The 21,609-nt window shown below is 37.6% G+C and overlaps 2 protein-coding genes across 2 annotated transcripts; one reads left to right on the forward strand and one right to left on the reverse strand.

Annotated features, from left to right (window-relative positions):
* Positions 1–746: 746 nt before the first annotated feature.
* Positions 747–4,462, reverse strand: LOC134651078 (small ribosomal subunit protein uS2). The gene is made up of 7 exons (XM_063506064.1): positions 4,362–4,462; positions 4,061–4,188; positions 3,648–3,881; positions 2,959–3,123; positions 2,359–2,520; positions 1,780–1,944; positions 747–891 (listed from the first exon to the last, which is right to left on the reverse strand). The coding sequence occupies exons 2-7, from the start codon at positions 4,157–4,159 to the stop codon at positions 781–783; spliced, it is 936 nt and encodes a 311-aa protein (XP_063362134.1). The 5' UTR covers positions 4,160–4,188; positions 4,362–4,462; the 3' UTR covers positions 747–780.
* Positions 4,463–5,500: 1,038 nt separating this feature from the next.
* Positions 5,501–20,876, forward strand: LOC134650698 (growth factor receptor-bound protein 2). The gene is made up of 6 exons (XM_063505630.1): positions 5,501–5,807; positions 5,892–5,989; positions 6,822–6,941; positions 12,161–12,326; positions 19,411–19,521; positions 20,732–20,876. The coding sequence occupies exons 1-6, from the start codon at positions 5,730–5,732 to the stop codon at positions 20,792–20,794; spliced, it is 636 nt and encodes a 211-aa protein (XP_063361700.1). The 5' UTR covers positions 5,501–5,729; the 3' UTR covers positions 20,795–20,876.
* Positions 20,877–21,609: the final 733 nt, after the last annotated feature.

Raw genomic sequence — 21,609 nt, forward strand, 5'->3', positions numbered from 1 at the left:
CCAAAGTACTTCAATCACACGTCCATGCTGCATATACAGGGTGCTTCCTGTAACAGGAGCAATAAATTAAACTGTAGGCTGTACTCCTCAAACTGACCAACATTTGTTCAGCAACTTTTGAAAATAACTCATGTTTTGATTTTTATTACACTTTAAAGTTTATTCTAAGACGCAATGTATTGCAAATTTTGTTATGTTTAAAGCGTGACAACTGTGACAAGCAACGTCAAATACACGATGTCAGCGTACATTGAAGGTAACATTTATTTTGTATGAAAAGGAGGAAGTCTAAAGGATTCATATTTTTATAAAGTTGCTGAACAAATGTTGGTCAGTTTGAGGAGTACAGCCTTTAGTTTAATTTATTGCTCCTGTTACAGGAAGCACCCTGTATATGGGTCACCTGGGTGCCTAGCCAAGGTGACATTGACCTTTTCCATATTAGTGCGATCAGTTGTTTCGTTCGTTACGGAGCGTAAACGATTGGCATGTTGGCTACGCACCCAGGTACGCATTTACAATATCTTTCTGAATGCTGCTGCCTGTTTGAAGACTAGAATTCAAAGGCAGATTAAAAAACGTCAAAATATCTCTGTTAGGTTTGTTTAGGCGTGTTTGTCATAGTCATATCTTATAGTGGCAGGGGCACGGACTTGTGGAGATTGTTCGTCGTGTCCCTTATGGGGCACTGGACTGTGAAGGTGTTAAAAGGGGGTTTAAGACAAGTAAAATGAAAGTGTTTAGACATGTTTGAGTGAGTTTATTTAGCCGATGAACCGTTTAGGACGCGGTCCAGTCCTGGCCGGTGCCACCCCACGACGGCGCAGCCGCGGGCGCCGCCGGTGCAGGCGCCGCCGCTACCCCCGCGGGCGCGGCCCACTCGTCCTGTACCTGTAAATTGCATTATATAGCTGGTCAACCAAATCTTGTCAGTAAAAAAGGCGAGAAATTCAAATTTTCTATGGGACGATATCCCTTCGCGCCTACTTTTTTCAAATTTGCCGCCTTTTTCTACTGTGAAGATCTGGTTGACCAAGTATACTTAATAATCGTATTCATTCCTATACAAAACCTCTACACCCCCTGTTTTCGTCTTATTGTATGAAACCGCGTGTGCGATATTGCGTCTGTGTCATACTATCTGTGTAAAACTTTACATAACAATCCTGTGTAACTGCACTGAATATCAAGTGTATTACGCGATAATTTAAGTGTCCACATTAGCTGGACAAAATAAAGGAGGCCTACACCCGAAGCGTAGGAAAGGGCTAAGGAGGTAGAGAGATTAGCTGGCCAACTTCGAACCTTCTGATTTGGCAGTGAGGTCATACCCGTGGCGAAACGAAACAGCCAACGCGCATGTTAACAGTTTGACTGATTAAGGTGTACATCTGGAGTATAGCCCTTTATGGAAGTGAAACGTGGACAATGACCCTAAGAGATAGAAAGAGAATGGAAGCATTTGAAATGTGGTGCTGGAGGCGTATGGAAGGCATTAGCTGGAGAGACAGGATAACGAAAGAGGACGTGCTAAGAAGAGTGAATGAAAGGAGAGCTATCCTGAACACCATTGCAAATAGACGCGGAAAAATGATTGGACACTTAATACGACACAACCACTTCTTTAAAACTATCCTGGATGGGCGGATAGGACGCAAGCGGGGTAAAGGAAAACCCAGACGCAGCTTTCTAGACCAAGTGAAAGAAAAAGTGGGGGTCGTGTCGTATCAGAAAGTCAAAGAGCTGGCGCAAGATAGGGAATGCTGGAAGATACTCCACCTGAGCAGCCCAGTCCTCCTGCGCGGGCGCAGCGCCGAAGGCAGGCGCGGCGGCAGCGGCAGCGGCGGGAGCGGCGTCGTCGGCCCACGATGCCACCGGCTCTACCGTCTCCGCCCAGTCCTCGTGCGCCGGCGCCGGCACCTCGGGCTTGGGGGCCACAACGGCCTAGAAAAAATATCAACATTAATATATCTGGCCGTAACAAGGGAACCTGCCATAAATATCCTACAAACCATAAATACTTAAATGAATTTAGTGTTATCAGTCCTTTTCACAAAGGAAGTAACTTAAAGATATGAAACATCTAATACAGCAGGACAGAACATGTATCTCTATGATTCTCTTTCCACTTGGCTTGGCAACTCTATGAGTTGTATATGTCACCGTAAAATTGTTAACACTCGTCAGTTTATAACCTCGCTAGTTAAATTATAAACTGATAGTAGGGAGATTATAAACTAACCTAACCTTACCTACGTTAGATTATAAACTAGCGGGTTCCCAAAGTTACGGTGTCATATACAAATAGTTTAATTGAATCAGATCTACCAAGCATTTATGCCAGTACTTAAGACTCACCTGTTCCTTAGCCTGTTGCTCCTCTTTGTCGGTCTCTTCAGGGTCCCTGTAGAAGAAGAGATCCACCACAACATCCCAGCGCTGGTCGCGGGCCAGCGCGCCGCGGAGGCGGAGCACCTCGCGCGCAAGCAGCCACCACATCAAACCAATGGAGTGGGATGACTGTAATTGCACAAAAAGATTATTTATTAGGGTGGATCAACTATTTCTTGTTGTTATTCTGTCCAGTCAGCCAAGAGAAAATATTAGCATAGTTTGTTAGAAGACATTGTACACCACGTTCTTCTCACACGCCTGGTAGACGACCCTCAATGGAAAGGGTTTATAAGTATCACAAAAAAGCGTGTTTGGTGAATTTAAATGCCTAAAAATCAGGTTTTAATGAGTGACCCAGGAGAACGTAACCATGGCAACAACTGACAAGAAAAAGTTGATTCACCCATTAATGGAATACAAAAACACAAACAAACAAACAAACACAAATACAAAACACAACACACATACGCAAGCAAATTTAATGTCTAGTGTAAGACAAGGAACTAAAATTATGTCAATTTTGAACACTGTCAAAATCTACAGCTGACTGTCCAAGTAAGTTACCTTGGTGTTGCATGGGATAGCAATGTCAACAAATCGGAGAGGTGAGTCAGTGTTGCAGAAAGCAATGACTGGAATGTTGACATAGGAAGCCTCAGTGATGGGTTGGTGGTCCTGGGCGGGGTCCAGCACAATCAGGAGACGGGGCTCACGGAAAGCGGCTTGGATCTGTTGAACATCATACTTGTTAGGAGTATAAATAATAGAAAAATACTACATTAATATGTAGTAAAGAATATCAGATAAAGTTTAATCAACCTGCTGATAGCAGTCAGTGGTTCCTTAGTTATGTTATCATCATTTAGTAACACAGTTCACTTGACAATCTCATCAACATAATCATAACACATTTAGCAATAGAGAAATAATCTTATTTCTCTATAAAATTCTACTCAGAATTAAAATCAATTAGGTACTTATTTATTGGAATTATAACTTTGGTGTTATTTAATTAAATTTCAAATTGACATGTCCCCTGAAGAAATTTTGCATAAGCCCATTCATCTATACTTCTAATAATTCTTATTTATTAGCTAAGCTGCAAGTTTTTACTATGGCAATTGAACAAAATCAGTCTATTGCAAACCTCATTAACTGCTGCATCCCAACTTATCAAGCCACTTTGCAGCAAATGATGTCTAGAACACTACTCAAACAATTACATTCCATATCATATATATTTCAAAGATTACCTGATTAGTGAAGGCACCAGGGGTGAAACGTCCAGCAATAGGGGTGGCGCCAGTGTGTGCCGCGAACTTCAGCACAGCACGCTGTCCGAAGGGACGGGAAGAGATGACGAACACGTCAGCGGGGTTCTCGATGGCGACGACGGCGCGAGCAGCCAGCACCAGCTTCTCCCAGGTGCGCCGCAGGTTGATCACGTGGGTACCATCAGCACGGCGCTTGTACACGTATGTTTCCATCTAAAATACACAATATATTAAGTACCGGCACGCAACTTTTTTTAATTACATGTTTGGGTGTTTATCTTCAGTTGGGAGAATAGATCGTCAGTATGCATCAGACAAGATATGGAACGGATTCTTATATCATCATGAAAAACCTTAAGTTATACGAAATTTTAGGTTATGTAGCGGCTTACCTGGAAATGTACATTGTCTGCCCCAAGGTGGGTGGTGGCAGCCAACATCTTGGTGACATCCTCCTCGTTGAGGGCCAATATATCTAATCCTCCCGACATCGTTGCGTTTATTAGTGTTACGACTAAACCTGAGGAAAGAAGATTTCACAACTCAAAACAAAGACACCTTTTCTTGAATTGTACAAAAATAACACTCGAACAAACATACAACATATAAGAGCTTATAACTTTACACACATTTTAGTATCTAAAACGAAAGATTCCTGAAATAAATAATGATTTGTAGAGAAAAATATCTTACGCGTGTAATGCCACTGGGAGCGAATGGACTTAAAAGAAATGTCAAACTTGACAGCTTGTGTATTTAACCGATTTCGGTCCTAATCGGACGTTTATACTTTTGTTAATTGTATTCATTGTAATATATAGCTGGTCAACCAAATCTTGTCAGTAAAAAAAGGCGCGAAATTCAAATTTTCTATGGGACGATATCCCTTCGCGCCTACATTTTTCAAATTTGCCGCCTTTTTCTACTGTCAAGATCTGGTTGACCAAGTATAGTGGTCAAGCAAATCTAGTCGGTAAAAAAAGGCACGAAATTCAAATTTTCTATGGGACGATATCCCTTCACGCCTATATTTTCAAATTTGCCGCCTTTTTCTACTGACACGCGTTTATCGCACTTAAAAAACTGTCTGGCTGCCTATATTTATTCTATATCAATGTACATATCAGTCAGTGTGAAACGATCTAGTCCCGCCGCAGACGTTCGGAATGACATGTGCAAGCGAGAACGCGCTATGCATTTGTAGAGCGACGTCCCGTTCCCTCCTGTCATTCCATACGGAAACCGAATGAAAATTCCGTGCGTGCGCGGCCAGGGAACTTATACTTGGTCAACCAGATCTTGACCGTAGAAAAAGGCGGCAAATTTGAAAAATGTAGGCGCGAAGGGATATCGTCCCATAGAAAATTTGAATTTCGCGTTTTTTTTTACTGACAAGATTTGGTTGACCAGCTATAGAAAATAATATCAGCCCAGCAGAATGCGATGAAGCTATAGTTTTATTCATTTCTGTGTACACTTCAAATATAGATAGAGAGAATCATACTGTCTTTGTCTTAAGCGGTGTCCCACTAATACTAGCAGCCAAAAGAAAGGGATGCGTATAAATTTTCTGGTTCTTACTGACTGACGAGTTGGTTTTGGCAGACTATAATGAAAATATTTGTTTTTATTAAACTTCTAGAAACTCCATACATTCCACGACTCTTCAGTTCTTCACTTTGCGCACATATCCTACTAAACTTCTCTTTCCGCACAGACTTTATTATTTCAAATTTTCATACCAAATTTTTATAATGTTTCTAAACTTTCTAAAACAATGTAATATTTGGTCCGTGCTAGGCGTGCTAAAGAGAGCTTAAGCTTATTTCACTGTGGTAACATTAGTTTTTGATTTGTGGCTGTGGGTGAAGATCGAACGAAAGAATAAATAATTTGTTCCAAGTATTTATACAGTAACAAATTATTTTAAAACAGTTTATAAGATAATTCATACATTATGATTACTCTACTGCCTTGACCCCAAGTACTGTGAATATAGCATAATACTTTGTGAGTTATTTTGGTAATCGGTGACATTTCAGTGAAGTGCCTAATTTGATCATGGAGGCTATAGCAAAACACGATTTCACTGCTACCGCTGATGATGAACTGAGTTTTAGGAAAAACCAGGTCCTAAAAGTAAGTTTTTAACACGGTAACCTAGTTTCCGAGTTGTTATGTAAAGTACCGACGCAGATTCTATCTAGAACTTGGTTCTTTCAGATACTAAATATGGAGGAAGACATGAATTGGTACAGGGCTGAATTAGACGGCAGAGAAGGACTAATACCTAGCAACTATATTCAAATGAAAAACCACAGGTTCGTAAACAGTTCGTAAAGCTCATCCACTTATGTGTTACATGAATTTCACTTTTTGTATTGTTACAAAATTCCCATACAATTTCTCAGCCAACTGTAACTGTAGGCTTGCTTTAGTTTCTAGAAACATTGCTGCATAAGTACATTACTTTGTATTTGTTATGTGATCAAAAGTAGATGCTGATTATTAGAACATTAACCTTTTTATACTAGTATGATTATATTAACTGAAATGGTTTATTAATTTATTAATAAACAAACAGTATTTAACTTCTAGCTGCCCAGAAACGTAAACACAGGCCTTCTATACCATTGTATTTTAAATATTTATTCAGAAAAGTCAAAATGTATGATGTTTTCTGTGTTTTGCATTAAGCTACAATAGAATAACAGAGCCAATTACAGGTTCTCACTTATAATCTTAAATTATCAACTATTTTCCTTGAAGTTGTATTCACATGAGCCAATATAACACAACAGTATATTATTGGTCTGGTTGTCAATATTTTCATACTCTGATAATAGAAGTTATTTTCCTCATCTACATAGAAATTACTGGAAATGCTTGTATGCTTGAATAGTTGAAATTATTCAGATAAAACCTTTTACAAAATCAATAATTTGTTACTTCAACACTACTAACACTAAATCAAGCAAATTGCCAACAAGCTTTAGCAAAAAATTTTAACAATCTTTGTAAGTTGAAACATATCCGGAATCATTTTAATATAATGTGCTGTGCTAGCAATACATAGATTGTCATGTATGAGGAAGAGTAGAAAGGTAACAGATGTGTAAATAGCTTTATCTACATCAGTTTATTTATTTCCAGTTGGTATTATGGAAGGATCACGAGAGCGGATGCTGAGAGACTATTAGCAAATAAGCCTGAAGGTGGATTTCTTATAAGGATCAGTGAATCAAGCCCTGGAGACTTCTCCTTATCTGTCAAGTAAGATCTTCTTGTTAATATGCTTTTGTATCTGTCGGCGGCCGATTGTAAGATCAGGCATATCGTGAAATTCCTAGGCATATCGTGAAACGTGAAAATCTTTGACCCGTTCCCTGAGTCGACGGATTCCTTATTTCTGGGCAGTTTGCCCTTCGGGCATCTAAAGCAACCTAACGAACCTATCCTACCTATATATTGGTTTAATGTCACTATCGTCAAAACATTACACAGGAACATTACGATCTGCCTGATCTTACGATCGGCCGCCGACATATCAATCAAATTGTTCTCATAGCAAGTTTTTATGCCTTCATCCTGGTCACAGTTTTTATTTCTATGATTAAATTAGGTATAGCTGCCATCTGTCCCTTGCCTGGGCTCGCTGGAATAGTCATAGTTTGGACTCTGTCTGGGGAGCATCCGGTCAAGGCAGGCTTTAGTAAAGCTTTCAAGTAAAATCTGTGTCACTACAAAAAAAATTACCATTTTTTGGTGAAAAACCATGATTTTACTTCAGTTTAGGTAATGGTAGCTCTGATTGCAGGGTTTACGTGATTACTTAACTAGAAGCAATTATAATTTATTTGTTGTATATCTTTTTTGTTTGTGAATATATTTGGGTAAAAAAAATATGTTCATTGACCTTAGGAACATTTGAGTTACGTAATAATTTTCAGCAGACATGATTCAGGCAAGCCCTTTCAACCTTTTAGGTAATGTTTTATTTTACTGTCATTTTAAGGAACAATGTACTTAATTGATAACAGAACCTGTTAGTATGTAGTTCAATGAATGAATAATATTGACATTATGTACTTCTACTGTTACAATTTTATGTCAACCTTATCAAGAAAGAATAAAGGACCTTTAAACAAGTTATTAAACAATAACAGAGCAGAATGTGTTTTACCAAAGTAGGCATTGTGATTAGTAATTTGCTGATGAGTCTTTTTATTTATCATAACATGATTCACTACTAGACCACATATTATGATATACCAATAACAATTTTAATTATTCGTAATGTCTGACTGTAATCGGATTTTATGCCGAATCCGATGGTTCGGTTTTGCTCTAATTTCGGCCGAAAACGAACCTTTGGCTGTAACATAAGTTTTATGCCGAAACCTACCGAAACCGGAACTTCGGTCGCACGTCGCACACTACGGAAAATATACCTAATTTCGGCGCGACCAAAAGGTTGGGCAGTTTTTTCGCCTAAACCGAACCTTCGGCCGAAACATTTTTTTTTTACTGAAACCTTCCGAATCCGAAATTTCGGTCGGACACTAATTATTTGTGTTTGTTTATTGACAATAAAGTTTACTAATGGCCAATCAAGTGTTGCTCTAGTACATGACTACACTACAACAGTAAATTCCTTATCGATAATTGTGCTACTAAACGGTTTCCTTGTACAATTCCCAGTTCAAATATTTGTTAGTTCCTACTTCCCATGTTATCCTCATTGATGAAGGCCGTTATTCCCCTGACGTAACGTAAATGTCCCAGTGTTTGTAATACTTTCCTAGAAATAGAGGTGACAAACAGTTTGCCAACCAAGAGGCGGATAACTAGATTTCGATCTTCGACTATCGCGGTTAGCCTACAGAAAACAAGACAGAATGTTGTCCTATTTAATGATAAATACGCTTGCTGAGAATCTATTTTCTTGACCAGAGGAAACTGTACAACGTACAATTTTATAGGTACTGGTGACGGTAGTAAAGTCAAACTACCGATCGTATATATTTCTCATGTTTTTGTCTCAAGCAACAACAACAACAAGCGCGTCCGTAGGCTACGATAATCGCTTGCCATCCGGTATACCGTGTGCTTTTTTTGCCACCGATATAACAAAAGATTCTGTCGCCGTTATTATACCTATTAATTTTATCTCATCAGATCAGAATGATGTGAACGCAGTTTTATGATTTAGAACTGTTTTATGGGGGTCGTATCTCGTCGCATAATAATTGATTGTCCTCATGTAATGTTACGCATAAGACTTCGCATAATTTTTCTCCAGCTGAAACAGAAAGTATTTTCGAAAATATTTTGCATAGGCTGTGTAGAACAGGGTAGGTTAGGTTAGGTTTCTTTTATAATTTTTCACAATAATAATTCTGTACAATGAGTTTTATGCGTAACATTACATTAGGACAATCAATTATTATGCGACTCAATATGGACCCGTATTTGTTCTTATTTCCACCGGCGTTTCTATTTTGAGAGAGATAAGCAGTTCCTGGTCCGTAATAATTAGACTAATTACTTCGTTTTACCTACTGATAATAACTTCCTACACTCCTTTTTTGTTAACTCTGTGCTGGTTCTAATTCTGTTAATATCTATAGGCGTAGTTATTTATTAGTAAATTTAGTACATCTATATTCTAGGCTATTGGACGCCGAATCAAACACGGTAGACATTTTCTGCGTCTGTTTGTCTTGGCACAGAAAAAAAGCACGCTGCTCGAGTGAGTCATACTTGGATGCAAGTAATAGAGTAGCTGCTGGGGCAGCTTTATATATGTTTTTTCGATATCTCTCGCGCGGCCTTTGTGTTAGTCATGAATTGCTCGTATGGTTCTATCGCTATTTTTGTAATATTTCGCCTTCGATATATTGAGAAACATGTGAAAGTACGTACGTACGTAAACTTCACGAGTAGCCGTAAAAGTTATTTTATAAAAATAGTCTAATTAAAAAAACAGTTTAGCCGTATGCGGGGCGTAACAAAGAAAAAACTTGAAAAACATTATCATTTGTTCGTCTGGTAAAGTACGAGTAATAAAATGAAGAATAATCTACGTAATCGCAGAAATTGATATCGAATTCTACTAAACACATCCAATCACCCTTTGTAAATATTTGAGCTATAATACAATATCTAACAATATTTCTTGTCCGCGGCCAACCTACTTCTCATTAAATCCTATTCCGCTTTTCGCGACATATTCAATCAAATTTCTACTCTTTTTCCGTCGTTCCACTTAAACCAGTCCGTCGAAAATAATGAGTCAGCCTAAGTAAGGAGATCGTACCAAACTCGTTTACTACACATTCTTAATATAGACAGGGCCTATCTCAGAATTAGTCATTGACTTATTGATCGTGTTTGTTTGTAGCTCATTAGCACTTTGACGAGTAATTCCGGCGATAAGTGATCGAAACTATGATGTTTAATTTTAATGTAGGTATAAAGTTATTAAACTCGAGTCGAGTGTACTTACTTACAACCGAAAATTGCGTGCTTGTGAATGCGTAAGATAGTAATATTGAACATCTTTTTGTCATTCCGGATTAAAAACAAAACCCCGGTATCATCAAGTATTATATAAAACCGGCCAAGTGCGAGTCGGACTCGCGCACGGAGGGTTCCGCACCATCAACAAAAAATAGAGCAAAACAAGCAAAAAAACGGTCACCCATCCAAGTACTGACCCCGCCCGACGTTGCTTAACTTCGGTCAAAAATCACGTTTGTTGTATGGGAACCCCACTTAAATCTTTATTTTATTCTGTTTTTAGTATTTGTTGTTATAGCGGCAACAGAAATACATCATCTGTGAAAATTTCAACTGTCTAGCTATCACAGTTCGTGAGATACAGCCTGGTGACAGACGGACGGACGGACGGACGGACGGACAGCGGAGTCTTAGTAATAGGGTCCCGTTTTTACCCTTTGGGTACGGAACCCTAAAAATGACTTTTATAACGCACGAGGCTAAATAATTAACGACAACCATATAACATCAAAGACTTGACGGACGATTTAGAGCAAACTTATTCTCCGCTCTCCAAGGCCATAATAGAATGAATCAAAGGTGGGAACTGCGAATCTGAATAGGCACTTCTATGTCGCCTCTATGTTTTCTTGAGGCTGCTGAAATCCATTACAGCCAGGTGACGACAATCTTATTCAAATACAGTATGTAGTACCTAGATGGTACCCTTTATTAAGAAAGCCAGACTTAATAAAAACGAAACTTTTTCATAAATCTAGTAATACCTACGTGAAATTACTGTTTTGCGCATCTCTCATAATTCTCAATTGACTGCAACGGAATAAACAATTTGTTTACTGTTTGAACACACTGAATAAAGTACGTGTGATGTTAACGCACTGGTTTCAAACGTGACTCATTGGATATGGTCCTTGGAACTTGATTTATTTTTTATAACCGTTTATTTACTTTGATTAGCAGTCATAGTGTAGGTAACTGCTTTCAGCGAAATCTGTGGAGCTGGAGCTGCTCGGCAGTAGCAATGATACCTACTTATTATAGGTGAGAGTAAGGGGGAAGGAAATTCGTCTTATTTATTCAGGAAAAAAGTAAAACTGAGTTAAATATAAATAACTTCCTGAAATTGGTAATTGCTTCGATGTAACAATATTTTATTGTAATCCTTCCCTGTCAGCGGACACAGGTTTTTAAAACTATTGTTGAGACTGTTGATGGAGGAGGGAGAATAGTACCTACTTATAATATGTAGGTACATATAGTTGGTCAAACCAATTTGTTAGTAAATAAGAACAAAAAAAAATACTCATCCTTTTCTTTTGGGTGCTAGTACTAGTGTAAGACAAAGATAGTATGATTCTCTCTGTCTATGTTTGAAATGAGACAGTCCTTTGACAAACTATATGTATATCTATTTCGTAAGCCCTACAGTTCGAGACGGCTTAATGAATGTTAACGTCTAATGTGTTGTTAAATTCGTCTTACTCATGGAAATGACTAGAGAGGACGACGTAAACGTAATGTAAAAACTGTCTATGGAATTTCTCATAAACTTACCTAACTTGTAAAATTCGGGTTTCAGTTGACGTATATTTAATATTTGACGTAGGTACTTAACTCTGTTAGAGTATCTAATGTCTTATTGGTCTTTAACACAAATGAAGAATTATGATAATAATTTAATTACTTAGACGTATTTGTGGTGACCGCATTCATGTCATATGTAATTAAATTTATAGGTATTTATCTGTCCAGTTTTCCTGTAAAGATTGTTTACTCTGTGACATTTAACTTATCGGTTAAACGTGTGACACGGTTGACAAACGATTCCACATTTTATGACTGCCATTTACCTTGAAGAAAGAGTGCTCTTATGGCTAGAGATACTAGCTAGACAATAGATGTAAACTTATGTTACATTATTAACTTATTAACTTTTTGCACCTCAACTGCAGCCTGTCTGTTTTCAACAGATGTCCGGACGGCGTCCAACACTTCAAAGTGCTGCGCGACGCGTCGAGCAAATTCTTCCTCTGGGTGGTGAAGTTCAACTCCCTCAACGAACTCGTGGACTACCATCGCACGGCGTCCGTCAGCCGTCTACAGGACGTCAAGCTCAAAGATGTCGTGCCAGAAGAGGTAAGATCTACACATCTTACTATGAATTCATGAATAAAGCTTTATTAATTCCATACAGATTGAATACAGCGAAAATATGTGATGTTATCTATGAAAAGGGACCTTTTTGTCGATGGCGCTTACGCCATTATTAACGATGCTCCGTTATAAATACAATGCCGCGCGACGCTGTGCAGCGTATCGACAATAAGGTCCCTTTTCATAGATAATGCCCCATATAACTATTTATAACCTTACATGCTATAGTAATCATGTTACATCTTACTATAGCGAACTTGGATAAATAAATATTGGGGACACTCTCACAGAGTTCAATCTAACAGACGACCGGTCTGGCTTAGTGGGTAGTGGCCCTGCCTGTGAAGCCGATGGTCCCGGGTTCGAATCCCGGTAAGGGCATTTATTTGTGTGATGAACACAAATATTTGTTCCTGAGTCATGGGTGTTTTCTATGTATATAAGTATGTATTTATCTATACAAGTATGTATATCGTCGCCTAGCATCCTTAGTACAAGCTTTGCTTAGTTTGGGGCTAGGTTGATCTGTGTAAGATGTCTCCTAATATTAATTATTTATTTATAATTAATTATTGAACTCCAAAAGAAGCAAGGCTTGAACTGTCGGTACTATTAGGCGGTGAAAATTTTACTTCAAACAGCAATAATTCAAACAAACTAATATAAAGAGTACCTACAAGTTATAGATTTCAAAATATGCATTACAAACGACAGACCTAGTTCACAAACAGAAAGTCTAGAGTGGAGACCACACAATGGAAAACGTTGGGGTAACAGCAGGCTCCCAAAAAGATGGGCTGACAAATTGACAATCCAGTCCATAGTTTTTATTAATTTATTTAATAATGTAATGTATGTAAATAATGTTGACAATCATAATAATATTAATTTATATATATGTATTAATTTAGGATCATTTATATTGTTATTTAATATAATGATTATTTTAATCTAAATCTATCGCAATCCCGGGCTGGCCGAATTTAATGTTTTACAAACTGGGAAAACCACAGAATAAAACTCTCTTTTCCTACGAGTATGTATATGTATTCTCTCCTGTTTCTTGTTGAGGTCTTTGAAAGAAGTCTTGTTCAGTACTGGACGTCTGCATAGATATGGCATGATATGATGAAGATGAAAATCTAACTATACTAGAATGCCTTACATATCAGAAAATAATTTACGGCGTCGAGGCACTTCGGTCCCCAACCGACGTTATTCTACAAACTAGTTCCAGAAAGTAGTTTCAATCAATATCAGTTTGTCCATGTTAAAGGCGCGCCGATGTCAGAGTAAATAGTGCGGCGTTGACCCTGATAAAGTAACGAAAATAACCCGGTCAGGACCCATTCCCGTAGCCATCGAGCGCACTGCTTCAACCACACTAGGAAAATGAGCTCCAAAAATTATTGGTCAACTCTCGGCCTACTTAATGTGGAAATTTCGATTCTCTAAAGAGTGTAAAGCCACAGGAATTCTTAAATACATGGCCGGTTTGACCATTAGGCAGAGTAGGCCCTAGGGACCCGCGCGTGCTCTAAAGAAATTGAAAATGTAAAAAATTGATGGGCATGGGAAAAAAGTGGCCCAGAGAATTGCGTTTACTATGGTTCGCTGCATGCCAGAAGGCTGCGTTTGCCACCGTCGTGGTTTAAAAAAATATTGTAACCTGTAAAATAATTATAACGTTTAACTGTTATAGATGTCAAGGTAAATACCGTCAACGGGATGAATAGGGACGGTGGGGTCAATAGGGACAAAAATAGGAAATGACATTTACCAGGTGATTTCTTAAAAACTACCCACATATTGTATCAAGCTAGTTAAAATAATAGTATAGATTTTGCATGATACAATTTGTGGGGGTAAATTTAAGATATTATTAGGTATTGTTTTTGTAGAGGCGTTACGCTCGGTAAGGACAGTAGGCAACGGGAATGATGTTCCAGTTTTATGCTATTCTATAATCTCTGGGTGCAAATAGCAGTCCGACACGAGAACACACGGGCCTCCGTTATTGTTATTTATTTATTTTACGGGGAATGTTTGCATGCTTAGTCTAATCAAAAAACGTATGTTTTGACTAAGGCTCGGAACCGGTTTTTCTTCATACATAAAATACTGGTATTATTACGTTCTTTTTCGTTCTTTGGTTTATTATTTCATTTTTAATGGGTCAATCTAATAACACGAAGTTGTTACCTAAATACAAGATTCAGTCCTACATAAAGAGCATAAAATAATTTAAAATACTGGGCTATTTCGTGTTTTACAAAAAAACCAGTTCCGAGCCCTGGTTTGACATTAATGCCTATGTTGTAAGCACATAAACATAATTAAAAAAAAAAAAACTAAGACTAACAACTGTAAAAATAGGACGTAGTGTTTACGGAACTTGTTCTTTAGTACACTAAGAAGAGCGTTAAGGTGATTTGATCATCAATTTATAAACTTATTCCTTGACAGACGTTTATGAGTAATGGCTTATGTTGGTGCCGCCGGGACGAGGAATAAATGTTACCCAGTTTTAATTCATTACAATTAGTCACTGACTAGGTTAAAAATATACCTACAGTAACAGTTTAAAATAATCTATTCGATGACTAATCCAAAGATTTATTATAAAACTTTTCATAATACAACAGCATAGAAATAGATTGTTATACACGAGTCATGCATGATCCGTGAGCGACGGTAACTACGGAATGAGAGACACACAACTCAAAATGAAGATAGCAGACCTTGTCAACGATGGCAGGATAACTTGGACCCCTTGTTCTCCTTTGAGGCATATATTCAGTGTCCCTAGACATTTTGGCAGCGTATGACAATTGGACTTATTGACAATAGGACATTGTTTCACTTGGACATTGTGACACTTGGATACATCTGTCTCTAAAGAGTGTCCTAGCCAAGGACAAACTAAACACGGGGAAATGTGTATTTTATATCCTTAACTATAAATGCATGATACTTGGACATTTTTCTTACACGCTTTTGCTGTATTGTATAGTCAATGTCAATGCTATAAATAAACCATATAATTGCCACTAAAAGGAATACTTTACACGTTTAGGGTTAATATGTGGTGTTGATTAGGTAATATCGGATGAAAGACTTAAGGCGAAAACACACTTATCCCACGTACGCAACGTATGCAATGCATTATGACAATCTGAACCCTGAAAGTTGTATGCTTAGAAACATACTTGTCATGCGTTGCGTTGCGTATGACAAGATCTTTCTAAGCATACAACTTTCAAGGTTCAGATGTCATAATGCATTGCATACGTTGTGTACGTGGGATAAGTGTGTTTTCGCCTTTATTTCGAAGAAATGTTTTCAAAAATTTCCTGTTATAACATACGAACATGCCTTGTTATACTAATTTACCTCCAAGGCGAACGAGCGCCGATACTATTCAAGACATAACACCTGATGAACTTGATTCATGGCGAAAATTAATTGGAATGCCGATACGTCGGATACGCGAGAATGTTTTACGAATTTAAATAAAAATGTAGGCCGTCTTACATTAATAATTCATGAAAGTACCTTAGAAAGTCTTTTTGGCTAATTTACTATGATATGATACGGTTCTGCTTATTACTTAAGTACGTAATGAGTTTTTAAAAAATCGACCATGATGGAGCTTAACTTAACCCCACGTATGCTTAGACACGGATCCGTGTGTGGGAATTTTAATCTATTGTTGTAAATGTCAAGGTCACTTTTTCAATGATCAAATTTGACAGGCATCATACGAGGAGTTAAGGCAAACGTCCACATCATCAGCATTGGACGATTTGACCGGTTCGCATGTAACTACAGTGGCTATAAAAAAAGCTGCTGCATATCGTTGATAATTTTCACAATGATTTGCATTTATGTGTCATAGCCAAAAACGGACATATAGTTAGATTTTTTGTCAAAAAAAATAGTTTCACTTTTGCACTTGGGTTTGAAAATTGTATACTTTTGTAAAAGCATTTGATTTTAAGAAAAGGAAATAAATCATACTCAATACTCGATTTAACATAATTACCTTTTATTTCACAAAACTGAGAATAACAAGTACCTATATTTTATTACAAAATACGATAACAGAGTTACCTTGTGAATTCGTTGAACGCCAAACAAGAAGTGAGCTCCCTCAGAATGACTGGCTGTATTTATATCCCGGTGACCGATAAAAAAATATTAAAGGAAGGTAGCATCACATTGCTTCGTTCAGATCTACCCGTATTTTATTTTAATCAAAATATTAAATAAAACGAAGGTAAAATTAACTAAATTTGTTCACACCCACCCATAATTTGTTTATTATTATAAATAAACTCCAAACGAAGCTTACAGTCGGCCATTCTGAAAAAACGAAGTCCTCTCGTTATAGCATTATTACAATATATAAAACCTATTAATCAACTCCGTTAATCAACAAATAAATTAATATTTGTATCTAGACCTTCAGAAACACTAATACATACATTATATCTGATACCTACATACATTAACACAAAAAAATAATAATTGAAAAGTAAAATATATATATAATTTCATTTTTTTTTCTAATTCGTTCGGCCATCTTACAAAAGTAATTGTTCCGTCAATTACAATCAATAACAAACAATTAACAATCATTAGGACAGACCTTTAGGTAAAATCGTAAGTTACAGTCGTACATATTCAAAAGACATCTAATACTTAAAAGTCAGCCCTATAATGATCAGCACAAATATAATATTTTTCACAAGTCTCTTTCACTTACAATATTATAACAATTTCGTAGTATACGAGTTTTATGTCAAATACCTATTACACTTGACCATTAGAGTACTTGTGGGAAGTATATATAACCATTAAATCAAATTAAAATATAACCTACAGCTACATAACTTAAAAGCCTTTCATTGGCTATTTACAAAGTAATGAATTGAGCACACTCCCAATTGTCTTACGACTCATTTGTGTGTCAATTCATGCTTTCATCATCTTGGATTGAACACACTCAAAATTGTCCTTAAGACTCCTTTGTGTGCCAATTCAAGAGGTCCACATATCAAACTGATCACACTCCAAAATGTCTTACGACTCATATGTGTGTCAATTCGAAATCAAAATCCTGTCAATTACACAAAAATTCATTATATTGTCATCATCATATCACTTCGTCGTCATAATCAACATCAGAATCATCATATGTATAACTCCTATTCATTCCAAATTATCCTCGCCCTGTGGTTCATCTACAATGTTATCTCCTGCTTCCCTTATGTCTAGATCACTATTACCGCTCTCGCTATCTGAATCAATAACATCCTGCGTAAATGTTAACCATGGGTGTATTTTATCAACCGCAATAACTGCTTCATACTTTCGGTTTCGCTTTCGGGTTATTGGCGTGTCTTCAACTAAATATCTATCCATCTCTAACACTTTTGCTATTTTATAAGGTCCTTGTAATTTAGGTAGAAGTTTTTTTGATTTGCCGCTATTACTACTAATGTCTCTTTCTATTCTAACAAGATCCCCTACCTCATATTTTTTTGCTATTTTTCTAACCCTATCAAATCTTTCCTTATTCCTTTGTTGCTCCTCGTGAATTTTCATGTTAACCTCGCACCGCACGTCATCTATTGGGCGTTGGCTTGAATTCTCTTGATCAATTAATGAAGCTACTAATCCATCACCCTTTGTTCTCAGTCTAGTTCCAAAAAGTACCTCAGCCGGACTTTTGCCTATTGCCTTATTTAATGTGGTATTAAGTCCTAGCTGTATTTCTTCTAGATGCTTATCCCATTCATTCTCGTTATGATCGTGGTTCTTGACCGATAAAAAAATATTAAAGGAAGGTAGCATCACATTGCTTCGTTCAGATCTACCCGTATTTTATTTTAATCAAAATATTAAATAAAACGAAGGTAAAATTAACTAAATTTGTTCACACCCACCCATAATTTGTTTATTATTATAAATAAACTCCAAACGAAGCTTACATTTGTTGAAAACGTGACATGGTGGACTAGTCACTGCATAAATGGTGCGTCAACCGATTTTTATCTTTGGTCTTATCATTATTGGTGACAACATTACCTATAAAAAAACATGATGAAATTATGACACGAATTGCGGTTCAATATTCGCTTTCATAACCCCCTACTACCAAAGTAACGAGTTCGTATATTTAAAAACTTTAAATATTATCGTTCGTAGCTGTAAACAACGTGACCTTATCCACTGAAACTGTAAACTAACAATAACATTAAATCACGTCAAAACTATAATGATGAACTAAATGTATCACAAGCTTACAAAAATGTAATCCCACAAATATGTTGAAATCAACGCCATTTTGCACAAAAAAACACAAATTACTCCTTACAATAATATGTAAACAATTTGTAAATGTCATCTTGTGACGTGTGTCACAGTGTGTAGCCTCTTACGGTGCGATTGCTACACTACAAGAGTCCTTTATTGGTTTAAGCCACTTGACATAATTTAATAATTCAGTTAATTCAAATCCCGTACGCGCTGCGTGTGCACGACGCGTGTATAATTGCCATTTTACACCATGCCATTATCTAGGTTAATTACATTCACATTTTAGCTCGAAAACCATTTAAATATATTCCTACCTTTTAAAGTAATGAAACTTTTTAGGTAAATATTGAAGTCTTTTTTAACTGTATTCTCGTAACTTTGAAGGCTGCGGGCGGCAATATTATCAATCACTTACATTTTGTTCGTCATATACATATCGTAACGTCTAGTAAAATCAAAATTTGCCAAGACATGTGCCATTTTTGATTTGTCAAAATATAGACTCAACATACCATGGAAGGAGATAATTTCGTCAAACTACATAAGTAAAAGGAAATTAAAAATTAGATCGAGTAAACCAACCTTCCACCGGTTCCTCTTGTCCAATTACTGGACGACAAACCGTTGACCAGGTCGCAGGTCTCGGGCAACTTCGGCTACGTTCTAAGAAAATGAGGACGACTGAAGCATATATTTTTTCTTTGTATGCCCGTATCTAATTGACGATTTCATGTTGTTACAGACGTTGGTGCAAGCGCTATACGACTTCACCCCGCAGGAAGCCGGCGAGCTCGAGTTCCGACGCGGTGACGTCATCACCGTCACGGACCGCTCCGACCAGCACTGGTGGCAGGTATGTTGACAATGTTAACACTTTCAGCCAATGGCCCTATAGTCTTCCAATAGTAGATTGTGTCACAAGGTAAAATGACATATTTACGGCGAGGGCGTTAATTGAATCCTGAACCGATGGATTCTAAAATATAATCCTAATCGTAGTGAGGGATTCAAGTGTTAACGCCTAAGTTGGAAATGATTTTGCTACCACATACTGATTTTCACATCACCTATGAGGAAATTATTATGTTTCAAAATGTTATTTTACTCAAAAATATAGTATGAAAGAAAAAAGAATGTCTTAGAAAAGAAAAGTGCCACATTGATTCCTCCTAGCAGGAAAGAAAAGCCCTTTTCCGAATAGGTGATGTGAAAAGTTGAAAACCAATTTGTTACTAGAAAAGGCGCTTTGCACATAAAATACTTTTTACAAATTTGCCTACTGACAAAATTGGTTTTCTAGACTACACACTACACTTAACTTACTTTTTTTTTTCATTGATGTATATATTTTCCTTATGGTATTCTCGATTGCTCACTCCGTCATAATCTCCGACAAACGCGTCACATAACGTCACAGACAAGACATCCTCTAGACTGAGCATAGTAACGCTACCCACTCTGCCACTTATACGGTAGTTTCACTCCATCTTCGAGTCAATCACGGCACGGGATTCGCTCACCTCGTCCCCCCGCACCCCCGTATTTTTGGCAGCATCGGTTTCATGAAATAATTGCTCTAAACTCACTCTAGAGGATTTCTAGTATAGACCAGGGATGTTGCGAACATCCGCATCCGCAACCGCGGAACTTCCGCATTATTTTCAACATCCGCATCCGCATAGAATCGATGCGGAGCTTATGCGGATGCGGATGTCGAACAAGTCGGTACAGGAACGTCTTAGCGGCGGCGTAAGTGCTAGGTATTTTCGTCATTACCTATAACGAAATCGCCTAGATCCAGAAAAGTCGGCGAAGTTACTGTCTATTAAATATAACGCACCTATATTCTTGCTCAAATACTAAACGTTTCGTTTCTTTTAATAATAAAATACTAAAAATGTAATATTTGACGTTTTCTAAGTACCTAATCTTGACATCCGCATCCGCGGATGTGAGCCTTTAAATATTCGCATCCGCATCCGCGGATGTCAAAAAATCTGCATCCGCAACATCCCTGGTATAGACTAGCATGCATAGGCATAACGTTTATCCTCGTGTTGCAGGGGGAGATCGCGCACCGCCGCGGCCTGTTCCCCGCCTCGTACGTGACCGCTTACCACTCATAGTGCACCCCCGGCCCGCCCGTACCGTGACACCACCACCGGTAATACTACTTCCACCATGCGTTCGCTTACCGTTACTGATCGTTTATATTACTGAATCGCGATTAGAAAGGGATTGAGATAGCTGTCAATCCATATTGATTTTGACGTAAGTGTATGGAAATCTGTTATTTCTAATCCCTTTCTGATCGCGGCATGATAATACGGCAATGTTCTCTTGGCCGACTAACATTCCCGTAATGCAAAATTCATGGAAATATGGCCATCAACTCTCAAGTATGCTAAGTCTAGTACAAGCCTAATCTGTAGTTATACAAACATCTTTGATAACTAAGTACATCTACATTTGATCGTCGAACAACTTTCTGCTCGAAGCCTATAACCGAACTTACCCAGGGATTTTAAAACCAAGCAGAATACTGTTCTCGCATTAACGGAAACTCCTTGTGTGGCTTCGGACATTCCTTTTGGAGAGACACGTTGCCAGATGTGAGACCAGCCCCTAAAATCTAATTATGGCGGCAGTCTCAATAACAGGCTTAATATCGGACAAGAATGGCCACTACTTGCCTAGGTATAATTGTAAACAGTCAAATTACGACATGATCAATCCAGGGTTTACGAACTCTTAACGTATTAAATATATTATACCAGGTCACTCACGTATTTTAAGTCTACGATTGCTCGTGAAGATGCATTATGGAGCGAAACCTATCGAACAATAGTTGACTTAAAATACGTGAGTGACCCGGTTTAAATGTATTTAATATGTCTGTGTCTCACGGAAGTTTTGTTATCAAAATATAACTTTTAACGTA

Source organism: Cydia amplana, chromosome 9 (genome assembly GCF_948474715.1).
Source record: "Cydia amplana chromosome 9, ilCydAmpl1.1, whole genome shotgun sequence".
Lineage (NCBI taxonomy): Eukaryota > Metazoa > Arthropoda > Insecta > Lepidoptera > Tortricidae > Cydia > Cydia amplana.